The sequence below is a fragment of the Psammomys obesus genome, unplaced genomic scaffold (genome assembly GCF_907164565.1).
Source record: "Psammomys obesus unplaced genomic scaffold, mPsaObe1.curated_primary_1811, whole genome shotgun sequence".
Lineage (NCBI taxonomy): Eukaryota > Metazoa > Chordata > Mammalia > Rodentia > Muridae > Psammomys > Psammomys obesus.
In genome coordinates, this window is record NW_026594377.1 from 1,430,613 (window position 1) to 1,454,175 (window position 23,563).

Consider the following 23,563-nt stretch of genomic DNA (forward strand, 5'->3'; position numbering starts at 1 on the left):
CTTTGGCAGCATCTGTGGCTTCCACTTTCTTTACCTGGGCATGGTGGATTTATGGTGTAATGCTAGCTACCTTCACAGGCTAGAAGTGGAGACAATCACCATGTAGAGTCCTTTCCAAACTGGCTTCAGGGTCCTGCCTGAGGCAGACAGTATTACTGTACTAGAACAAAGGGAAACCAGTGGTGACTCGAAGGGTGAAGGTTGAAGGAGTGCCTGTCGTGACTTGAGAAAGAAATATTAGAGAGTTCTGCCAAGGGGGCTGTAGAGACCACTCAGTGGTGCAGAGCACTGGCTGCGTTTCCAGAGTTCCAAAGTTCAGCTACAGCACCCGCATGGCAGCTCACAGTGGCCTAGACCCCCAGTTCCAGGGACTCTGCCACCCTCACACAGACGCACAGGCAAGCAAAACACCAACACACACAAAATAAAAATAAAAAGGAGTTCTGCCAACTGCTGGTCTCCAAGCCTAGGAAGCAGGGGGAGGTCCTCCAAACATGATCTCACAGGGTGGCAAATCCCTTCCTGTCTAGGGTGCAGTGGGCTGAAGACGCTAATGAGGGTTTTGTTCAAGTTTCTCTATTTTACCTGGCCAGAGCACTGAGGTCTATTTGTACAAAGAAATTTTTAATCTATGGCTAAGTTTTAACTATGAATTGAGAGGTTTTGGCTATGAAAGCCAGGCCATGGTTGAGCCCCGTTGCTAGGGGGAGGCCAAGTCAGGTGGTGGGGAAACAGAAGACAGAAAAGTGTCTCAGAGCTCTGGAATCAAGGAAGGTGGCAACAAGGGCCCAGCCTGATGTGGGAGGGTTGGAGGCTTGTTCAGAGCTTGGAAAGAAAGAGACGCAGAGGTAGGAGCCCTGTTTTGTCCAGGGGGACAAGTCAGTGGCTGCTCTCAAAGCAGCCAGTAAAGGAGGCTTGCTCAGAGCCCCAAACTGAGAGAGGCAGAGGTGGGAGCAAACAAAATGGCTGCTTCAGGAGCAGCTGGCCACTTGCTCCTGAGAGACTAAAGAATTAAAAATTAGGTTTTTGTTTTGTTTTCTTTTGTTTTTTGGTTATTGAATTAAAGTTTAAAGCACAAGCCTGAACAAAGGCCAGACAGGTGGTGGGAGATATGTCCAGTGGGAGGAACCAGCCTTACTGCATTCTTTTCTTGCCCACTAGAGATACAGTTGCTAGGAAACTGGCCCAGATCACTCACTCCCCTAGGACAGCCACACAAGGGATGCCAGACCATTACCTCTGGCTGGGAACCTGGGGTAAGCCCTTTTGTCCTGGCTAACTTCTGTTTTGAGATCTCAAGGTGGTACACAGTGGGTGGTCAGGGAGGGGTCACAGGGATAGTACACCAGTTGAGCTGGCAGAAGGCGGCCACCAGAATCTGGGAGTTGCCCTATATCCCCGTCGGAACAGGGCTCCCCAATAACACTGTGCGGGACATGGGGTCCTAAGTCTGTTTGATAGGCTTAGAAAGTGGGCCACTCCCACAGAGACAGGAAGTGCCGCCAATGTACTGGTTTAGGGTTCTTACCCGCTTGCCTGGCGGAATCTGCTGTTTGTCTTTGTGTTACTGTTTGTCTGTCATGACTGTTCTCATTTCTTTGGACAGGACTCAGACGACATATAACATGAGAGAGATTTTTGGTGCATGTGGAATCCAACTGTCGGTTACTCTCCAGGTTGCTTTCAGATTCAGGAATCTCAAGAGTCCAAGGTTTTGGATCTATTTCTGTTTAGTCGCAGAAAGCAAGAGACTGGTATAGTAAAGAAAAGAAAAGAGAAGAGAAGAGAAGAGAAAAGAAAAGAAAAAAGAAAAGGAAAGAAAGAAAAAAGAAAAGAAAGAAAAAGAAAAAAAAAGAAAAGAATAGCTTGTCTAAAGTAAAAATGTCTAGGGAAAAAGCCTAACCTGAAGGTATATAGAATGTTATGGAAGGTCAGAGTGTGTATAGAAAGCCAGATGGCATATGAACTGTATTTGCTTTGGTTTTTCATACCTGTAAATATGATTTGAGAAAAAACTGTAAAATGTATTGTTCTTCATTTAAAAGGCTGGTGATTCTGCAATGCAAAATGTTTTCTTATGCTCTTTAAAGGGGGAAGAGGACTGCAGCTACATTTTAACCCAGGGTTATACAGGGTTGCATTCAAGTCATTGTTAACCATTATATGAAATATATGTCTGACTGCCAGTTCCTGAGTGAACGGATTAATGCTGTTTCTTTCTGGCTGATAGGTTTGGTATGGCCAGAATAGTTCAAGTACAGTTTAGAATTGTTCTATACTGTTCTGTTATGCAGTTGTTTCTAAAGCTTATTTTGATTACTTGGTTATGGGAAACTAAATGTTCTACGGTGCTTGCTATACCATGGGAGGTAGCAACACCATCAGTGACACCTAATGGCTGTTTTGGATTGCCAGCCACAGCCTGTAACAACATGGTGGCTAGCCACCATGTTGGTTCATGACCATCTTTGTTGAGGGCTGCCAGCTGTGTTCAGTTCTCTGTTTAGTGCTAAGGGCAAATTTTGTCATTTAAGCTTTTTGCTGTTCAGTCTTAATGCAATGTGGTAGGATCAGCTAGATTTGCTAGCCCCTCTATGAACTGTATCTGATTGAAAGTGTTGCTTTGATTTTAGTTCAGAAAGATATTTACAAGGTTGAGTTTTAGCTAGTCTCTCATCTATGTTTTCAAGGTTAAGCTTAGGATGGGTAACTATGAAGTTTTGCCTATGCAGATCTATTTAAAATAGATATGGTCCTAAACCACTCATGAAGGACTATGCCAGAATTAGAGATTATGGCATTTTGTTTTACAGGATGTAATGTAGAGTAGATAGCTAAAGACAGACAAAGAATAACGCATATGCTGGCCCTCAAGCTTGTCAGAGATCTGATGAATATGGCATTTCAACAGGAGTAGGCTTATTATGACAGAGTCCCAAAATCCTGTCAGTAGCTCCCCAAAGTTTCCGAGAAGATTTGGGCACAAGGACAGATGACTGTGACTCTGGATAGTGGCATGCTAACCACTGGGCAAGACTGCTCCAACTGGCCCACCACTAGGGCCCAGCCTAAACTGTGGACAAAGCTGTGAACACTTGGAAAGTCATTGTTTCACATTGCTGAAGACAAGGTGATGCCAATCTCTCATATTCTTCTTTTCCACAGAAAGTCTCTCATCTTCTGTGCCTATTGGCCAGACTGCCTCTGCTCATGATGCCATGAGACACAGGAGCCAGGGACAACTGCCTAGGTGGTGGACTGACTAGTCTTCTCTGTCATTTTGATTGGTACATTTATTTAGCTTATAATTTATCCTTCTCAGGTCTCTGATCACATTGATGGCTAAGCTAAGCTAATGGTAGCTTTGCAGCTAGAGAGCAGACAATTAGATCCACTGTTAGTTTATTGGTCAGATCATTAGCTATTTAGAACTATTAGGTACTAGATCTCTTATTTAGAAAGGCAAACAAGTTTGCCTTGCTCACAGGCTTCATGTTAAATGCCTGTGTCTTACAGTGAATAACTGGATAGAAAGATGTAAAGTTTAAGATTGGAGGATATGAAAGTTTATATTATGAGGATATAAGAAAAATTGAGGGTCTAGGAAAATGTTTCAAAGTTGGTAAATTCAAGGATGATTGAATGTAGTTGTTTTAAAGTATATGAATGTAAATTGTAATGATATAAGAAAGTAATTTAAGGCATATTGAAAATGGGAGATATTTCAGATTTCTCCCTCCTCTCTGCTATTGTTGTGCTTATGTTGTTATAAGATTTCAGAAGTTCAGAGTTACGACATTGATCAATAGAGTTGGGATAAGTGGATGGAGCACTGACTGCTTATTATCCAATCACAAGCTTGAGATTTTAATTTCCTTTTGGTTGTCTTCTGGAGATAGACTTAAAGGTGCTTCTCATCATGCTAAAAAAAATTTAATGTGTGTATTTCCGACTAGATCTTAATGACATGATTCTACTTCTGCTGTATTGTAGACACCCATTAACTGCTTTTTCTAAAGTATGGGTCTTAATACAATGGTGATACTAATATACTTCCTTTTGTAAACTAAAATTCATATGAATTTCAGGAAATCAAAAGTCATGAGACCTGGAACTGGCATAGCTCAAATGGATCCCAGATGAGTTTTTCCCTTGGTATTCGGATTCCTCATTTTTCCTAATTACTCGACAAATTTTAACTTTTGTCTCTAGTCAGAATTTGTCTCAGCAGATGTTCACCTGGCTGACAGAATCTATTCGGAGATCAGCAATGGACTGCAAGCTGAAATCTGGACTTGCTGGAAGCCGATATGATTGTCCCCTGTCTCTTCAGTTGGATCAGCTAACCAGATGCTTCTGAGGACTGCCCCATTGGCTAGCCTTTGGCTGGCATCTCATCCATCCTAGCCCCTGATGCCAACAGTTCTATTGTTAGAACTGAAGCAATTTTAGAAGAAGAGACCTTTGCCCACAATCCCACCTAACAGGCTGAAATGCTAAGTCAAAAGGGGCTCCCGACATTAGCTATTATTTTGGGGATCTGCTTAGCTGGAACAGGAACTGGTATTGCAGCACTGGATGTACAAAGCCAGCATTATAACAGCTCAAAGGCAGATATTGATAAAGATATTCAAGATCTTAAGAACTCAATCACCCATTTAGAAAAGAACCTTGATTCTCTGGTAGAAGTAGTGTTGCAAAACAGAAGGGGCTTGGATATGTTGTTTTTACAGCAGAAAGGGCTATGTTGCAGCCCTTACAGAGAAATGTTGTTTTTATGTAAACCAGTCAGGAATGATTAGGAAATCGTTAGCAAGAATAACAAAAAGCCTGGAAAGACACTGGCAAGAGAGGATTCCAGAGGATGGTTTAAATCCTGGTATAATAGTTCTCCTTGGCTTACTACCCCTATATCCATCCTGATGGGACTGTCTAACTCATTTTTACCTTTGGGCCTTGTATTTTATTTTAATAATTTATTTAATTTTATTTTATGTGCATTAGTGTGAAGGTGTCAGATCCCTTGGAATTGGGGATTGGCATTACAGACAGTTGTGAGCTGCCATGTGGGTGCTGGGAATTGAATCTGGATCCTTTGGAAGAGCAGACAGTGCTCTTAACCACTGAGCCATCTCTCCAGCCCCCTGGACCTTTTATTTTAAGTTGCTTGAATGCTTGGGAATGATACAGTAATGGTACCCAGATCCCACTGGGGAAAGGTAAATCTGGAGGACACCAGGGGTCATATCTAGAAGACCCATAATTGGATCTTCCAATGATTATGGAAAAGGAGGAATGAAAGACTAGAGAATTAAAAGTTAGGTTTTTTTGCTACACCCACTCCAGCGTTGCCAGTGTAGCATATCAATAGATTGTGCTACTAGGTGGGAGATACGCTTTCTTCAGAAATACACTCCCTGGAGGTCCCTAGCAAGTGTTTCCCCGACCACCTAAGTTAAAAAGATGTATTCTAGGATTTCTATGCTTTCTCGGTCCAGTTGTGGAGTTGGATTAATGAGTTTTTTTTAATCTTTCTCTATGATTCTTGGAATAGCACAATTAACTATTCAGGGAAACATATTTTTTGATAGATTACTAAAAGCTTTAACAAGAATAGAATGGAAAAAATAATTTTAAGAGAAGTAATGAATTAGATTTAGTATTAAAAGCATTATGAGAATAGTGAAAAAATAATGGGCTCCTTTTTAGGAAAAGATAGCATGAGAAAGTACAGCTGGCTCGAGCATGCCTCCCTTTGGTGTCTTGTTTCTAAGGAAGATTATAAATCTTTAGCAAGACATATGGGAGGATGGTTAACAAAGGTGTAATTAGATTTTGATACAGAGAAAGATTTTGGCAGGCATCTGACTTAACTCCTGACTTTCCTCTTCACTGGTTAGCAATAATGAAACTGCAGTTTGAGGTTTTTTTGTCCTTTGTTTGCTTTGATCAAAAAGTTCTGAGGCCAAGATTTCTTGTGGGCACTGCTTTATGTTTGGCTACACTTTTGAGTTAAAATGTAAACTTTGTATTCTTGGTAAAAATCTAAGTGTTCTGGAAAGTATGCCAACTTTAAGGTGTTTCCCTTTGTAATCACTATAAAATTATTAGCCTGATTTCAGTAAAATTGCAGCAGAATCACTCTTCGGTGTGGTCTCTGTCTGTCAACTCGCCTGAAATTGTGCCTTCCTGATATCCAAATACCCTGATTTTCCCTCGGTTGTGGGACCTGGCTGGGTCGGTCCGTGGCAGTTTTTTTTTTTGGGGGGGGGGTATTGAATTAAAGTTTAAATCACAAGCCTGAACAAAGGCCAGACAGGTGGAGACATGTCCAGCCACAAGCAGGGAGGAACCAGCCTTACTGCATTCTTTTCCTGCCACTAGAGATACAGTTGCTAGGAAACCAGCCCAGATAGCCCCTCCCCTAGGACAGCCAAACAAGGGGGGCCTTCCTGTAGCCAATTAGTTCAAATGCAACATCTCCTTTTGTGTTTCAACCAATGGACCCTTACGAGGCATGAATCTCCCTGCTTTGGGTGCACTGGAAGGGACTGGACCGGACCCTTTAAATCAACCACCTAACCTGAGCATGAGGCTTTTTGCTCTCAACCGCTCTGGTGGTGAGGGTATAAGCCCGAGCTATAGCTTGTAATAAAAAGATCCTCATGTGTTTTGCAATGGATTTGACTCCTCATGGTCTTTTGGGGTCTCCAACAAATGGGGACTACAGCGATCTGAGCTGACACAAGGGTGAATGTCAGAAACTTGCAGGAGCCTAGGGTTGGAGTGTGGGGCTGTCTCATTGGCAGCCACAGGAAGGGGTGGTCCAGAAGCTCAAAGTGGCTTCAGGGAAAAGGGGAGCCCTTACTTCCCTAGAATAAATGATGAATGTGGTGAAATAGATGATGCTGCCCCCCTTAATTTCCTGTGAAACAGGAAATTATAAACCATGGGTAGTAAGAAGGGGTGAGATTGAGGGTGAGTGTGTTTGATTCCATGGGGCTAGAGATGCTAGGGATACTCAATTTACATATAAGTAGCACAGTCCTGTCATAAGAGAGGGAAGCAGTACTTAGTCATCCTATCAGTTGGGGAGAATCTCCAGGTACAGTTAACGGTCATTGGTGGAAAGCCAAGACACGAAGACCTCTTCCTAGCATAGGGTGGGTGTCTCCAGAAATCCCCAGGTCAGGCAGAGAGGGAACCCGCTGAGAAAGGGAGTCAGTCATCTTATACTAAGCTCAGAGTCTATCTGGAAATGCTAGGCTTAGACCTTAATATCACAGTTCCACATTTGTTAGCCACTATTTGAGCAGATTCAGTCCTGGTGTGGAATGCTTCTACCAACCTTTAAAAGGTATCTTTAAAAATTAACAAGTAGTTTTCTGCTCCCCCAGCAGGCCAGATCTTGGTGAAAACAGTTTTCACACAGTTTGTGGTAGTGTTAGCCTCCCATTTGGACTCTGTGTTCTAGATTCAGTTGAGCACAAACCTGTCATCTGGCTGATACATCCTGCACTAGACTGTCCAGTCTAGGTATAACACAGCTATGAATTAATACTCTGCGTATGCATGCTTTGCCTGCATGTATGTATGTGCACCACGTTCGTGACTAGTGCCTGTGGAGGTCAGAATAGGGAGTAGGATCCCCTGGAACTGGAGTTGTAGATGGTTGTAAACCACCATGTGGATGCTAGAAACCAAGCTTTGGTGCCACTGAAAGAGTAGCCAGTATTCTTAACCACTGATCCATCTTTCCAGCTCCCTAGTTCTCAACTTTTAATATGTATATTTGATGTTTGCTGTTTTGGCTTGATCACCTTGCCTTGTCCCAAGAGTATGGTATTGACACTGGTTTGGGTTGGAGTCTATTTGTTCCTCTATAGCCCATTAATTTCTTTTATGAAATTAAATGTGCTTGTGTTTGGTGCATATGTGTAGAACCCCGGTTTTCTCTTGAGAGATTGTTTTCTTTATCTCTTTGCTGAGTTCTCCTTAGAAGCCTTTCATCAGTGTCTGCTTTCTCACATTTGTCTCAAGCAACTCTAAGCCCTTCCATTGTATTACAAATATTTTTTTCAGTTATGCACGCTGTTTCAGACTTTTTAACATTTTGAGACAGGGTGAGTCTGACCATGTAGCCCTGACTGTTTGGAAATCGCTATGTAGACTACAGAACTCAGAAACATGACATAGAAATATAGTCCCTGCCACCCAAATGCTGGGATGCTGGGATTAAAGGTGTATGACACCAAGCCTGGCATCCTGGCATGTTTAGCTATTTCTTAACATTTGCTCACTTTTTTTTTTTTTTTTTTTGTTATTGTTGCCTGCTAGCTGTCCTTTACCAGTCGGTTTCTCTATTCAGTGAAGAATTATAGGATGAAAAGCTTGCAGTCTGCTATGCTATTTAGTGATATCCTGTCTCAAAAAAAAAAAAAAATACAAAACAAAAATCTGCCCTTAAAAAGCACACGCCCACAAGACAACAGCATCAACTAACAGTACCATGGGAGCTCACAGACACTGAAGCGCCTATTAAAGAGCATGCACGGACTGGACCTAGGTCCCCTACCCATTGGCAGCTTAGTCTTCATGAGGGTCCCCTAGCAATTAGAGCCAGGCTGTCTCTGACATGGACTCTGTTGCCTGCTTTTGGATCACTTTCCCCTAGCTGGGCTGCCATATTGGGCCTCAGTGGAAGAAGATGCATTTAGTCCTGGTGGGACTTGATGTGCATGTGCGGTGTTAACATGTGTCTAGAAATTACCCTAGTGGGTGCCAGAGATGAAAACACTTCAGCAATGAGGACGGCTCCGGGCAATGGTCTGGAGTAATCCCCCGGATTCCAGGTGGACACACTTTAAATCAGTTTGATTTGACCCAGGCCTGCTCTTCTATTTAAAAATTAACTATCTCCTGTCTTCTCTCACTATTCTAGGGTAGTTTAGTCGTTCCTGTAGCCCCATGAATATATGCGTCTCCAGTGTGTAAGCCTCCTTCAGATACCTTCTGTTGTCCTGGCATACAAGACTGGATATCGTTCAGTTCGTGTTAGGGGAAGTTTTTCATAAAGTATATCCTGAATTCTTTTTTTTTTTTTCTTCCACCCCCTGGTGTTGGGATTGCAGAAAAAGCAACTCTACATTGGCCTTGGAGTGTGTTCCTTTTTTCTGGTTAAAAAGAAAATGTGCAACTTGTTACAGTTTGAGCAATCTTTGGCGTGACTTCTTGGAAGTCCTGATCCTTGGATGACATCAAGTCTTGTTCCAGTTTGATAGGGGGTGAATTGGGCGCTGGTCTAGCTGTGAGGCAAAGGGATCGCTGCCTTGGGCACTGTGTAATGGACTGTGCGCACAAGCAAGCTTGAGCCCAGGAGGCAGAACGGTTAAGTATCTACTGAGTGCAAGACAGCAGTGACAGTTCTGGAAGGCGAAACAAGTTCGCCTCAATACAAACATCCCTGGAGCTGATCTGCATGAACCTGGGCCTAAGCCAGGGCTGAGTGGTCCGTGTCTTTTAATTTCAGCTTGCCTACCGGAGGGAGCTGATCCTGTCATTCAGGTCTCACCAGCCAATCAGGGTTCTAGGGCAGGCCATTCATTCACAAGTACCAAAGGAAGCTGCCACTGTCACTCAGGCCCTCGTGGGGCAGTGCTACCCAATCAGAACCTCCAGGCCAGCCACTTGCTCTGGAGCGCTTTAAAGGAACTGCTTCATCATTCAGGCCATGCTAGCCAATTGGAGCAGCGGAGTCGGGTCATGCCTGCTGTGGCGTCTAGGGAACTCCTGTCAATCAGACTTGTGGTGCAGCTCTAGCCAATCAGGGCTTCGGGGCAAGGTGTCCAATCAAGAGCAACAGCCCGAGGCGAGAGGTGGGGTCTCTTCCGCCGCCATGTTGCGGGTTCCTGTCCGTGTTTGAAGCAGGCATCGCGTAGTCCCGAGTGCTGTGCTGTGACCGCCGCGGGGCCTCGGCAGCCGCGCCGTGGTGAGCGTGGGGCCGCTGTCTCTCGACCGGAAGGGGCGGCCGAGCCGCGGAGCCGGCGTGGCGGGGGGGTGGGGTGGCGGCGGACTGGGTCCCCTGAGGCCCACCACCGGCCAGGCCCTGCCTCGGAGGACTTGGTCACTTCCGCCTTTCCGGCCATGTCTGCGCGGGGAGCGGAAGGCTCAGCCCTGTGCGGGGGCGGCTTCCGGGTTGGTGACGTCACCGCCCGGCGCTAGCGCCCTGTTTGTGCTTTTGGTGTCGCACTTAGGGCTGTCTGTGTTCTCTGCGCTATGGTCTAGCCAGTCTGCGCTTTGCATTTCACATACAGGTCTAGGATCAAGTCTGAGTTAATTTTGAGGAATCTGTTAAGTCTTTGAGATGCTGTTTCAGAAACAGTTTTAGAAAAGATTGTGCTCATTGGATTTCCTTTGCTAATTTACCAAAGGTCAGTTTGTCTCCTTATTTTTAAATTTTATTTGTGGATATGTTTATTCTTCCTAAACAATGAGTATCCTGTGCATTTGACTGAAAATTTAACAGTGTGTGCTATGGGTTCGTCTGTTTTGTGCTAACCGTTTTGGTTCTTTTTTTTTTTTTTTTAAAGCATTTTCCTATACTCTTTAGTAATCTATTTTATGTTACTGATAAATATTTAGCATTTTTATGGGACTTAGGTTAATCTATAATTGAAACTGGAACCTACACTTTGGGATTGTGGCTTCCTGTCGTGAGCATGTTGTGCCACAAACAGACAAACGTTGTGTCTTTCCACAATGTCACAATTGATTGAATAGAAATTTAAAAGGATCTGGCTGAGACTAAAGCAGGTTCTTTATTTTCCCCTCAAATCATAATTACTAATATTAAGATTGTGTCACAGTAAATATATAGTTATGTGCACATAGGCTGTTTACAGAATCACTTTACGTTAAGGAGGCTGCAGCACAATTCAGAGTCCCAGAAGATGGCTAAGAAAAATGCAAGCAGTGTTTCAGTTGCTAAGTTAGAGTCCAGGAACCGTGAGCCACAGGGATGGAGCTTTGAATGAAGCCTGGGGCAGTCAGGCAGTGTAGGTGTAGTGGTGAGAGATGAAAGCCACACTGGGGTCTGAGATGAGGTGCTGTCCGGGTAGACAGACAGGGACCTGCTTGAGCTGGAGCTGCAGGGAGAGTCACGAGTCCCTGACTGTCGGGTATCAGATGATAGGTTGGTTTTGGGCCCTGCCATCCTACTGCTAGATGCCCACTGCTTTATGAGGCCAGGCAAGGGAGTTGCATCCTTGTCTAAAACATTTTAAAGATATATGTCTGTCTGTCTGTCTGCCTGTCGTCTTGTTTGGGTTTTTGTAGCCTTACGTGACCTGAGACTAGCTATCTGACTATCATCTTGTCATGGTCTGTGTAGTCCTAGGTGACCTGGAGCTTTCTCTGTAGACCAGGCTGGCCTTGACTCAGATTCTATCGCTCAAGTATTGGCATAAAAGAGGTATATCATCATGCCTAGCCTCCTGATAGGATCTTTTTGTTTGTTTGTTTTTTATTTTGATAGGGTCTCACTGGTCCTGGCCATCTTGGAGCTTTCAGTGTAGACCAGGCTGGTGTCAAACTTTCAGAACTCCACCTGCCTCCGCCTCCCAAGTGCTGGGATCAGAGGCGTGCACCACTGCACCTGGCTAATAGGATTTTAATACACCCACCTGCCCTGGAGTCTGAGCTTACCGATCAGTTTTTAAAGTGCCTCTTTCTACTCCCAGGAATAAGTTGTTTACTGTCTGTACTGCATGGGTGATATTTGTGGATCTACCCAGGGGCTTTTTTAGTCATTCTCGTCCCTCAAAATGGAGTCAGAGGCAGCTTGTAAAATGGGGTCCTGGGTCAGGACAACCCGAAAACCTACTGTTTTCCAGTGTGGAGTAGTGTAGAGCAAGGCGCAGCCTGTCTTAACACTCTGTCTGCAAGTCTGCACTAGCCCTCCCTTTCTTAAGTTGATCGTTTTATTATAAGTTGTAGTTAATATCTGTAGTTCTCCGTTACATTTGTTTATGTATTTCTGTCTCTTTCTCTTTGCTGGTATATAAACAGTATATATTTTCACATCCTGTTGTTTATTGCTGATATATAGGAAAATGGAATTTTGTATACTAATCCTGTGTCCTAAACCTTTGCTGTAGCATCTGATTAATCCGTTTTTGGGGTTTTCTGTGGGTAATGATACTGTCCTGAATCTCGTTTTCTGACTTTTCTTGATACACGATTTTGTTTTGTTGTTTGTGTTTCCCCAGGTGTTGGTATGGTCATGTAATTTTTCTCACTTGTGAATATGGTGGATCACACTGATGGTTAATTCTTCCTCTTTGAGTATGGGAATTGGCACGTGAGATGAGTGAGATTCACTCACACAGTCTTGAGGTTTCCATTGACCCTATAGACCTGCCTTAGCTTCCACTTACTGTGGTAGAGTAGTTTGTGGTTTGTTTTTTTATTTTTACATTTTTTTTGAAAGTTTTATTTTTTTTACTTTGAGTGTATGGGTGCTTTGTGTGCCTGTGTACCATGTGTGAGCCAGGTGTCCCAAGGAGGCCAGAACAGGGCATTGGAGCCAACTGGAGTTCTTGATGATTGTGATCCACCATAGAGGTGCTAGAAATTGAACCTGGGTCCTTTGAAGGAGCAGCCAGTGTTCTTAACTGAGCCATCTCTGCAGCACCACACCTTTATAATTTAAAAAATTATGAATTAGGGGAAGAGGGAGGAAGGGTCGGACTGGGAGGAGATAAGGGAAGGGACTACAGCTGGGATACAATGTGAATAAATTGTAATAAATAATAATAAGAAAAAATTAAAAATAACAAATTAATTTTTAACTTATTTCATATGTATGATTTTACTTTTTTAATTTTTTTGGCTTTTCCAGATAGGGTTTCTCTGTGTAGTCCATCCTGTAGACCAGGCTGGCCTTGAACTCACAGAAGTCCTCTTGGCTGTGCCTCCTGAGTGCTGGGACTAAAGGTGTGCAGTACCACCCCTCTGGCTGTGTAAATGTTTTGCTTGCACATATCTGTGTACTACTTGTGTGCAGAGGCTAGCAGAGGCTAGCAGAGGGCCTCAGGTCTCCTGAAATTGTAGTTAGAGGTGTTTGTGAGCTGCCATGTGTTTGCTGAGAATTGGATCCAGGTTCCCTGAAAGAGCTGCTGTGTTCTTAACCACTGAACCACACCACCTCTTCAGCCTCACTTTTTTTTTTTATTTTTTATTATTTTTTTATTAATTAGCTTGTGTTTTTTGAGATAGGACTTGTGTAGGCAAGAACAACTTTGAACTCCTGATTCTCCTGCCTCTGTTTTCAGGTGCTGGAATAGCAGGCATGCACCATGACACCTAGCTGAAGTTCTTTTCTTCTGTAACAATTTCATACGTATAAAGGATGTTCTGATTATTGTAGTGCCCCGCCTCTAGTTTTCCCCTCATCCATTTGTGCCCTCCTCCTCACAGTGCCCTTTGAAATATCCCTGGCACCTGCCCCCCACCCCCATCGTCTCCTTTTTTGTTTTGAGACCCACTGTATTTGAACCATGGGCTTCAACTTAACCATTTGGGCACCTCAGTGGGTAGACAATTGACAACAATGGCTTTCTTCCCCAGAATCCCTTCGTAATCGCTGACTCATGATTGGCTGTCGAGGGGCTTAATCTGGTGTCAGGTCTATTGCAGAAACCTGTAGCTGTTGTCAAGTCAGAAACTTTAGCCCTGCGATGCCTAGAGGCCAGTGTTTTACAGTCCATCCTGCTGTCTTCTGGGCCTTAGATACTCTTTGTGCCTCACTCATCCACAGTGATCTCCGAGCCATAGAAATGGTGGTGTAATGGTCCTGTTTAGGACCGGGCACTCCGGGTCAGCTTCCTCTCAACACTGTCCAACTCCACGTTTGCTGCAGAGAGGCTTCTCTGATTCCGAGTGGGAGTAGCGTTTGTCTGTGGGTAACTGGCTGCCAGGACAATGTAGCTAACCAGAAGTGCCAAGTTCATCCCTTCAGCCACAGACATGAGTGTTTAGCTTGGTTTCCTATGCTGGGCATGGGTTGTCTTACGGAGTGAGCCTGAAATCCAATCAGAGAGCAGCCTGGTTGTCCTCCGGACAGTTACCTCACTCTTGCACAGGTGGACATGCCTTGTGTGGAAGGTTGGTGCTGTATGTCATAGAGGTCGCAGCTGGGTAAGACTGTGTCTGCTCTTTCCCCAGCAGTCCGCGTATCACTTTTGAGCACTGTGGACGCCAGCTCTCAGCTTGAAGCCAGTCTGGTTTCTTTCTGCGTTGCAACCAGTGTGTACGGTGTCTTCAGCAATAACAGCCAGCTCTGGTGGGCAATCGAGAAGAGCACAAGAGCCTATGTGCTTTGGGGGACCCCCTGACCAGTAGCTAATAAGGGGGTAGCTCACTCCTGCACTGGTTATGATTTAGTAAGCACTGGCTTTCAGAAGCATTGTTTATGTGGGCTGTCTCCCTTTTAACTTGTTTTTATTGTCTTAACTTACACATGACAGTTCTGGTTAGAACATAATTTGGTTTTGAATGTTGTAAGGAGTGTGTTGAATTTTTTGTTTTGTTTTTTATTTTCATTAGAAATGTTTGGTTCTTGTCTAAAGGCTTTTCTTATGTATACTTTTTAATGTGAGGTACTGTATACATGATGTAAAATTGGTATTTGTATATCCAGTTCACTGCTGTTGTAGGAAAATGATAGTCTTTTGTATATTGATGTATTACAAAAGTTTTCAGTAGTCCTTTTTTAGTTCCTCATTTTTTGTGGATTTTCTGTATGGAATTTTTTTCTTCCACAATCTCAGTATCTCTGCATTTCCCCTTTTATTGCCATATCCTTGCCCTCACTTATTGTTATTATCATAGGACTTTTTGGTATCTAACTTATTGATTTGTTATGTTATATTGATTTCAAAGTTTTTCTTCTGCACTTCTAGAGTTTGACTCAAGGCTTGAGAACACAGATAGTAAAAAGATAAAGCTAGAGCCTAGTCATTGGCCTTCAGAGAGGCTCTTAGAAAGATTCATATTCCCTGTGATGCAGGTAAAGGATTGGTGGAAAAGCTGAGGACAATAAAAACAGAGCTGGCCACTTTGAACATCAGATTGGAAACTTTCACCATATATGGCTTCAGTGAGCTTGGGCCTCAGAGTGCCCTTCTCAGTCGTGTGTGTGTGTGTGTGTGTGAATTTGGCTGGTAGTGTGATAGGGGAGGATGGCCAAGGTCAGTGTGGAAACCAGTAGTTAGAGAAAGTGCAGTTGCTGATGGTGGAGCCTGAGACACATGTAGTCAGAGGTTAGACTAGTGTGAGAGGAGCCTGTGGGCGGAGACAGACAGACCTGGGAGTTGGGAAGGAACCAGTGCTCAGTGGGAGTACAGGTCCTGAACATGGCTGCTTGCTCATGTGACGGTTGGTTGTGATCTTCCCTGTTGACTTGATTTGCTCAGCAATCAACTGAGAGGCCTGTCTCTGCAGGTCTACCAGGAAATTTCAGGCAAGTTTCACTGAGGCAAGAAGAGCGTATCCTAGAGTGGGTGGCCCTTTGAGTGGTGGCCTCAGTACAGAGAAGGCCACAGAAGAAGCAGTGTTGCTTCCCTGCCTGCCTTCACTTCCTGCAAGTGAGTGCGTCTGTCCTGTTGATGCTGCCGCTGCCACCATCCTTCACTGACGTTGAAGCCAGCTTTGGTCTTCCATTGTGGACTGAAGACCACTGAAGAAGCGGTCCAGGTGTCTTTCAGGCCTTTGGCACCAGATTGAAGCTCCTGAAGCTTCCAGCCTTTGTGGACGGAGCCTCTCCACCATGGAGACGTCCATTGTTGGACTATCCAGGCCGGATCAGGTCAGCCAATCTAATCTGTACAAGTTGTGGTAGTTATTAATTCTCCCAGTTCTGTTCTGCTAGAGAACCCTGATTTGTTCAGTGGCCACCTATGTCCTCTTCTTTTTCTTACAAGCTCACCTGAAAGACTATTTTAAAAATAATTTTCTTATTTCATAGTCTGTACATATGAATCATGTAAGAAAACTGCTTTTCCATATTCTTAATCATTGAAGTCCTAAAATAAAGATTTCAAACAGTGCTTAGTACCAGTGAGTAGTGCTGTCAGAATTCGGGGAGGCTGCCACAGTCTCTAGTCGCTAGATGTTTCAGGGAAAATTGGGCCTTTTTTTTGTAGTTGTGAATCCCACTGGGTAAGTTTAAGACCAATAACACCATTTTGAGTCAAATTTGAAGTAAGCTTTATTAAGTACTGGCTAGGATGGTGGACACTGGCCAGGTCCACACCGGGGATTCCCAGAGAGTGGCGTTGAATTATGTTAGAAAGGGGCACCTGGGGGCAAGCGCACGTGCTGATGTACTTCCTGCCCACATTCTTCCTACCTGCATACCCTCTGCCCATATGTGATGGAGCACATCCTGTGCAGTTCAGGCAGCCAACTGTTTATAGAAGTGAAAGCACATGGCTTGTCGTCTCACCTGAAAAACAGCCCCAGCATTCCCGAAAGTTACCTGTCCTTGGCAAGTGGGGCTTGCAGGATAGAGGCATTTTTGTTCTCTTAAGCACAGTAATTTAAACTTAAAACATAACTTTAGCCCTCACAGGGTTTTTAGTCATATTAATAGGAGAATTTAAGAATGAACCCAAAGGAAAGCCTGAGGAAATGTTAATTAGAGTGTAAAGAAAAAACCCCAGGGCATGCAGGCTTAAATCTTGACATCTGCCTCAAGCAAAGTGATGAAGAGGAAGACAAAAACCCATGCCATTTGAGTTAAGCCAGCAAAAATGTTAGCCACAGGGCAGACATGCATCCACAGGCAGGGAAGGAGCCATCAGAGAAAATGGAAACAGTCCAAAGTACCAGAAAAAGCATTCTTTTAGGCTCTGGCCTGCATCTCAAAGAAAAGGATCAAAGAGTTCAAGTAATAGTATAAATTTTATTTTAGTATTCAGAAAGCAGACCAGACCCAGGAGAAGTTGCTCTGGCAGTTGCTCTGTAGCATAGAGAGAAGACGTCTCCTCTTTTTTTTATTGCTGTGAAGAGAGAACACAAACAAGGCAACTCTTATAAAGGAAAACATTTGATTGGGGCTGGCTTACAGTTTTAAAGGTTTCGTCCATTATTGTCATGGCAGGAGGAATGGTGGCAGGCAGACACGGTGCTGGAGAAGAAGCCGAGAGTTCTACATCTGGTTACACTGGGTGTTGCTTGAGCACAGAAGACCTTAAACCCCGCCCCCACAGTGACACAATTCCTCCAACGTGGCCACACCTACTCCAAGGCCACACCTCATAATAGTGCTACTTCCTGGGGACCAAGTGTTCTAATACATGAGTCTGTGGGGCCATTCCTAGTCAATCCACCACAGCTTCTGAGAGGGAAACAAGTATTATCTCGTTAAAGGAATAATTATTTCTCCCATCCCTTTGGTTTAGCTTAAAGCTAGCCTGCCTTCCATAAGCTTAGTTCCTTGGCAGGTGATTGACCAAATCAACTGTATTAAATCCTGAGGGAAGGCACAATGGTATGTTTCTCTACTCAGAGTTAGATTTTATTTGACTGGAAGGAACCAGCTTTTCCTTAATGGTGCTTCACTGCTACTGTGATGCCTCTTCTTGTGGAACATTAAGGAACCAGAGCAAAGATCAGAGCCCTCAAATATTTCTGGCCACCATGCCAACACAGAACCAAGGGCGTTTTCAGCTTATGCCCAAGGACACAAGTCAAGGCCCCCATCTCTAAATTGATTATACCATTTATTTGTCTCCTGTTACCCTCATTCCTCTTACTGAAAAGGTAGCCCTAACTACCTTTGGGGAATTGGGACAGCAGTCTTCCTGCCTTTTTGAGGTTGCCCAGTATAGCAGTTGGTGTGTCCCTTCTGGGACCTGCCTAGGGAACCTGGGTTAATGGTTACGTTTGTATGGCAACCAGTTGTGCCGAGGAAAAGGAGTTCTTTGCTGTAACGTTGAAAAAGAAATGAGGGAGGAGTAAGAATGGAACCCAGTAAAAGTGATATTGGAATTATTTGAGCCGAGGATAAGATTCCATCCCACCAGGAGCAGTCATGATTTTTATACAAAAGCTTAATGTTGAAAGACCTAGGCAGAGAAGCCAGCACACTGTCCACATTCAGTCTTGGGAGGGTGTGTCTGATCTCGTAGGCGCTTCTGGGTTTAGTATTGATTAATAGACTATCAGAAGGAAAATAGGAGTGTTCAAATTGCCATGTTTGTATAACTCATTCCTGCTGAGTCCTACCCTTACTGTTTATGTTCATGTGCTGTCTCTTAGTTAGGGTATTGTTTTCTCAGGGCAGCAGAAGCTAAATTCTGAGCATGAATTTCCAGGGACACACAGCCTCCTGAGCCCCAGTGTTAATGCTGTTGACTCAGATGATAGGGTGTTCCTGGGACAAGAAGTGCAGATCACTGGAGAAAGGGAACGGTGTGGAGAAGCACCTCCCCAGGTGCAGTAGTGAGAAGAGTGGTCTGTCTGTCTGTCTGTCTGTCTTGTTTCTGAACATCAGTCACTTTTACCGAACTTGTGTGTATGGAATGGAAGTGTGGAAACCACAGAATTATGTGGCCATACTGTCAGATGTGCACAGATGTGTCATTCTCACCCACTCTCTCACATCCTAATATGGAATGTTTTAGGGTTTGGTGAGCTTTGAGGATCTGGCTGTGCACTTCACCCAGGAAGAGTGGGATTTGCTGGATCCTTCTCAGAAGAGTCTCTATGGAGATGTGATGCTGGAAACCTTCAGGAACTTGACTGCCATTGGTGAGAATAACCTCTTACCCTCACTCTGTAAACTAGAGATCAAATATTTCTGGTTATTGATGGTTGCTGCGATTTGGATGCGGAAAGGGAGGAATTGTGATGAAGAAACTAGGTGTTGGGCTGGAGAGATGGTTCAGAGGTTAAGAGCACTGGCTGTTCTTCCAGAGGTGCTAGTTCAATTCCCAGCAACTACATTGTGGCTCACAACCATTCTGGTGTGCAGGCAGAATATTGTGTACATAATAAATAAATAATTACAATGCACATACTAATAATTCATCACATATTTTCTGGAACTGTGTTTCAGGATATGAATGGGAAGACCAGACAATTGAAGACAGTGATGAAGATCCTGAAATAAATCTAAGGTAATTTGCATGTATAAGTGGTAGCAAATGCCCCTTGAAAAAAAATTTAATGTGCCATAAAAATTTAAGAACAAAACAAAGAAGCCCAACTTTAAATTTATCAGTAGAAAATTTTTTTCATTAATTAATTTATCTAATGACTTTATAGCCTGATCACAGCCCCCTCCCTTCTGTCCTTCCAGTTCCATCCTCATATCTGTCTCTCCCCATTCCCTCCATTCTTTCTTCTTAGAGAAGGGGAAGCCCCTCCATAGGTACCAACCCACCCTGGCACATCAAGTCAAAGTAGACCCAGTGGGGCCAGACAGAGCAGCTCAGCTATGAGAGAGGGATCTAAAGGCAGGCAACAGAGTTAGAGAAAACCCCGGTTCCAGTTGTTAGGGAACCCACATGAAGAACAAGCTGCACATTTGCTAGATATGTATAGGGCATTGAGGTCCAGCCCATGCCTCCTCTTTGGTTGGTGGTTCAGTGTCTGTGAACCACCATGGGCCCAGGTTAGTTTACTCTGTAGGTCTTCTTGTGGCGTCCTTGACCCCTTCACCTCACTCTTCCACAAAACTCTCTGAGGTTGGCCTGTTGTTTGGCTGTGGGTCTCTACATCTGTTTCCATCAGCTGCTGGATGAAGCCTCTCAGATGACAGTTAGCCAGGCTCCTGTCTGCAAGCACAGCAGAGCATCATTAATAGTGTTGGGGGCTGGCTGTCTCCCATGGGCTGGGTCTCAGGTTGGGCCAGACGTTAGTTTGTTATTCCCTCAGTCTTTATCCCTACGGTTCTTGTAAGCAGGACAGATTTTGGGCCTAAGGTTTTATGGGTGGATTGGTGTCCCCTCCTCCATTGGAAGTCCTGTCTGGCTATGGGAGGTGGCGACTTGAGGTTCTGTATCCCCTGCTGCTAGGAGTCTCAGTTAAGATCACCTTTACAGACCCCTGGGAACTTCCCTTAGCTTGGAGATGGACTCCCCAGGGATTTCTGTTCTCTCCCTCTCAGTCTTCCTTCTATCCCCCTGCTCTCCCTACACCTGATCCTCCCACGCCTCCTCTCTACCCCATCTCTCACCCACTTCCCTCCCTCCATCTATTTCAGATGACTGTTTCCCATTCTGAGTAAGATTCAAACATCCTCCCTTGGGCCCTCCTTATTATTTAGCTTCTTTGGTTTGTAGATTGTAATGTGGTTATCTTGTGCTTTATAGCCACTTAAAAGTGAGTACATACCATGAGTGTCTTTCTGGGTCTGGGTTACCTCACTCAGGATGATATTTTCCAGTTCTATCCATTTGCCTGCAAATTTCATGGTGTCCTTGTTTTTATTAGCTGAGTAGTATTCCATTGTGTTAATGTTCCACAGTTTCTTTTCCCATTCTTCAATTGAGGGACATACAGATTGTTTCCAGTTTCTATCTATTACAAATAAAGCTTTGAGCAAGTGTCTTTGGTATGGCGGAGTATCTTTTGGGTATATGCCCAGGATTAGTATATCTGGGTCTTGAAATAGAACTATTCCCAATTTCCTAAGAAACTGTCAGATTCAGTAAAAAAAATTTTATCCCAAATGTATACCTTCTTGTAAGGTTCAGATTGTGCATAGTCTTTTGGAACCAGTTCTGGGACCCTGCATTAAGAAATGCTACTATTTTGATCATAGACCTATGGGAACCATATTATAGGTCCATTTTTCTTCAGACCTTTCCTGTGAAGGCACACATTTTGCTTGTTTTGGAGAGCAGGCTGTCCAAGATGTTCTAATAAGCAAACAGTGTTAAAACAACTGTCACTAATATGCTTGTCATTTCTCACAGTAGTTACGGATACTGAAGAAGGTTGTCAGGGTGGGGCAGTCTGATCCCTATACCATTCTCAATGTGAGCAGCATTGTGGGGGGAGAAATTCCATTTGTCTTTCCTCTTTTAATAGGCACATCATATCTCACCCTGAGTACACACAGCATGAACACGAGGAGCATGAGCAGAAGCCACAGGACTCTAATTTTGTCCCAAGTGTTGAAGGATGCGTGGAAACTCAGACTTCAAGTGGACCTTCTGTGTGTGAGGTATGTTTAAAGACCTTTGGACTGTATCACCTAACTTACAATGGACATCACAACTATGACTACAAGGATGTTGGAGGAAGCCAGACTGAGGAAAATGATTATGAAGGTGACCAGTGTGATAAAACTTCCCTTCAAAAACAAGAGAAAATTCATGCTGGCAAAAAGCTCTATGAGTGTCAAGAATGTGGCAAAGCTTTTAGGTATCCCAGTGCCCTTCAGCTACATGAAAGAATTCACACTGGAGAGAAGCCCTACGAGTGTAAAGACTGCGGGAAAGCCTTCCGAGGGCTCAGCGCCCTCCACTTACATGAGCGAATTCACACTGGAGAGAAGCCTTATGAGTGTAAACAGTGTGGCAGGGCCTTCACCTATCTCAGCGCCCTTCAGCTACATGAAAGAATTCATACGGAGGAAAGGCCCTGTGAATGTAAGCAGTGTGGGAAAACCTTCAGATACAGCAGGGCCCTCAAATTACATGAAAGAATTCATACTGGAGAGAAGCCCTACGAATGTAAACAATGTGGTAAATTCTTTAGAAGTCACAGGACCCTTAAGTTACATAAAAGAATTCATACTGGAGAAAAACCCTATGAGTGTAAGGAATGTGGGAAAGCCTTCCGGTGGCTTACTTCTCGGAAGCTACATGAAAAGATTCATACTGGAGAAAAACCCTATAAATGCCAAGAGTGTGGGAAAGCCTTCAGGTGTCAGGCTTCCTATCACAGACATAAAATAACTCATGGCGGAGAGACCTTGTATGAATGTAAAGAGTGTGGGAAGTCCTTCATTTATCCCTCTTTACTTCAAGTGCATGAAAGAACTCACACTGGTGAAAAGCCCTTTGAGTGTAAGCTGTGTGGGAAAGCCTTCAGATGTCAGTCCTCGCTCCGATTGCACGAAAGAACACACACCGGGGAAAAGCCCTATGAATGTAAACACTGTGGCAAAGCCTTTTCAAGTTACAATTATCTTCGATTTCATGAAAGAAGCCACACTGGAGAGAAACCCTATGAATGTAAAGAGTGTGGTAAAACCTTCACACATCGCTCTTACCTTCGGTCACATGAAAGAAGACACACTGGGGAGAAACCGTATCAGTGTGTTCAGTGCGGCAGGTCCTTCAGCCGGCACAGTTCCTTTAAGAGACACCAGTCCGTGCATGGAGCCGAAAGCCCGTATGAATGCCAGCAGTATCTAATTCCTTTATCCCCATTTTCTTCAAAGGAATGAAAGAACAGATAATGTCAACAAGCCCTTTGAATGTAAATGATGTTGCAAAATATCCCCATTCACATGCAACACATGCAAGGACTCGAGATGAGGATGGACCTTTTATATGTAAACTGTGCAGCGTACCCTTCAGAGACACAGTGTCCTTCAAAGCCTTGAAGGAGTTCTTGCTGGGCAAAGTTAGTTTGTTACCGCTGTGGTAAATGTCACTTTTCACACTTCCTTTAAGAGAAGTAAGTTAATTCATGCTGGGCAAATGCCCTAGGAATGTACTAGATAGAGATGCTCTTTCATTTATCCCCATTTGCCTTAAAATCATGAAAAACAATCACATGAATATAAACAATATGGGAAAGCCTTCAGGTGTCGAAGGTTCTTTCACTAACATGAATGAAATCTCGTGCTGGAGGGAAAATGTGAATGTAAGGTGTGTTAAAGCCCTTAGATATCATTGCTCCCTTAGATTCCATGAATGAACTCCTATTGGAAACAATTTTCCAAATGTAAGCAAAGCTCTGAAGCCTTCAAGGTCATAGTTCTTTGAGACACACGGTGGTGGCTGCTGTGCTGCTCCGTAACTGTAAAGAGTGCAGGAACTTAGTGGTTGCTGGGAGATGGACACTTCCTTTCCAGTGGCTGCTCATGACTGGCCTGTGCTCTTGTAAATACCCCAATTAAACTAATTCCTCAAGCTACACAAGAGTAAAGTCATTCTTTGTCTCTGTCATTGTTGCCCTGTCTGGGGCAAACAGACTTTCAGAATGTCTTCAGGCGAAGTTCACAGTGTAGGGACTCTTAAAGTTGAGCTGTGTTTCCACAGTGTGAAACACCGTGAAGGAGGAGAGGCCTCGGCTAAGACGCAGTTTTAGGTGGGACAGTTTGCTTCACTGTCAGCCTCATACAATCTGGAATTGGGAAAGGAGGCTCAGTGCTCAGTTATATGGGTAGGTTCACCATGGCACAGCTGTGAGGGGTCTTCCTCCTTGGGTTAATCGAGGTGGGAAGGCCCCCCCTGAAAGCCGTCAGCACTGTTTTATGGACGGAACGAAAAGGAGGTGCTGAGGACAGAGGTCCGTTGCTCTCCGCCTTGGGGCCATG

General features: G+C 44.1%; 1 protein-coding gene across 3 annotated transcripts; it reads left to right on the forward strand.

Moving 5' to 3' along the window:
• Nucleotides 1-9,892: 9,892 nt before the first annotated feature.
• On the forward strand, nucleotides 9,893-23,165 carry LOC129685336 (zinc finger protein 14-like). 3 transcript variants are annotated; one of them, XM_055618830.1, is made up of 5 exons: nucleotides 9,893-9,988; nucleotides 15,502-15,865; nucleotides 18,687-18,813; nucleotides 19,121-19,181; nucleotides 21,100-23,165. In XM_055618830.1, exons 2-5 carry the CDS (start codon nucleotides 15,827-15,829, stop codon nucleotides 22,463-22,465), a joined length of 1,593 nt encoding a protein of 530 aa, XP_055474805.1. In that variant the 5' UTR covers nucleotides 9,893-9,988; nucleotides 15,502-15,826; the 3' UTR covers nucleotides 22,466-23,165. The 3 variants fall into 3 exon arrangements, with proteins under 3 accessions (XP_055474805.1, XP_055474806.1, XP_055474807.1); XM_055618831.1 differs by lacking the exon at nucleotides 9,893-9,988 and adding an exon at nucleotides 10,240-10,430; XM_055618832.1 differs by lacking the exon at nucleotides 9,893-9,988 and having other exon boundaries at nucleotides 14,583-15,865.
• Nucleotides 23,166-23,563: the final 398 nt, after the last annotated feature.

Bases quoted from the DNA above. Each gene is read 5' to 3' on its own strand.
- LOC129685336 (XM_055618830.1), top strand. From the start codon at position 15,827: ATGGAGACGTCCATTGTTGGACTATCCAGGCCGGATCAG. The intron at 15,866-18,686 runs GTCAGCCAATCT...GGAATGTTTTAG, and splicing joins GACTATCCAGGCCGGATCAG to GGTTTGGTGAGCTTTGAGGA. The intron at 19,182-21,099 runs GTAATTTGCATG...CTCTTTTAATAG, and splicing joins GATCCTGAAATAAATCTAAG to GCACATCATATCTCACCCTG.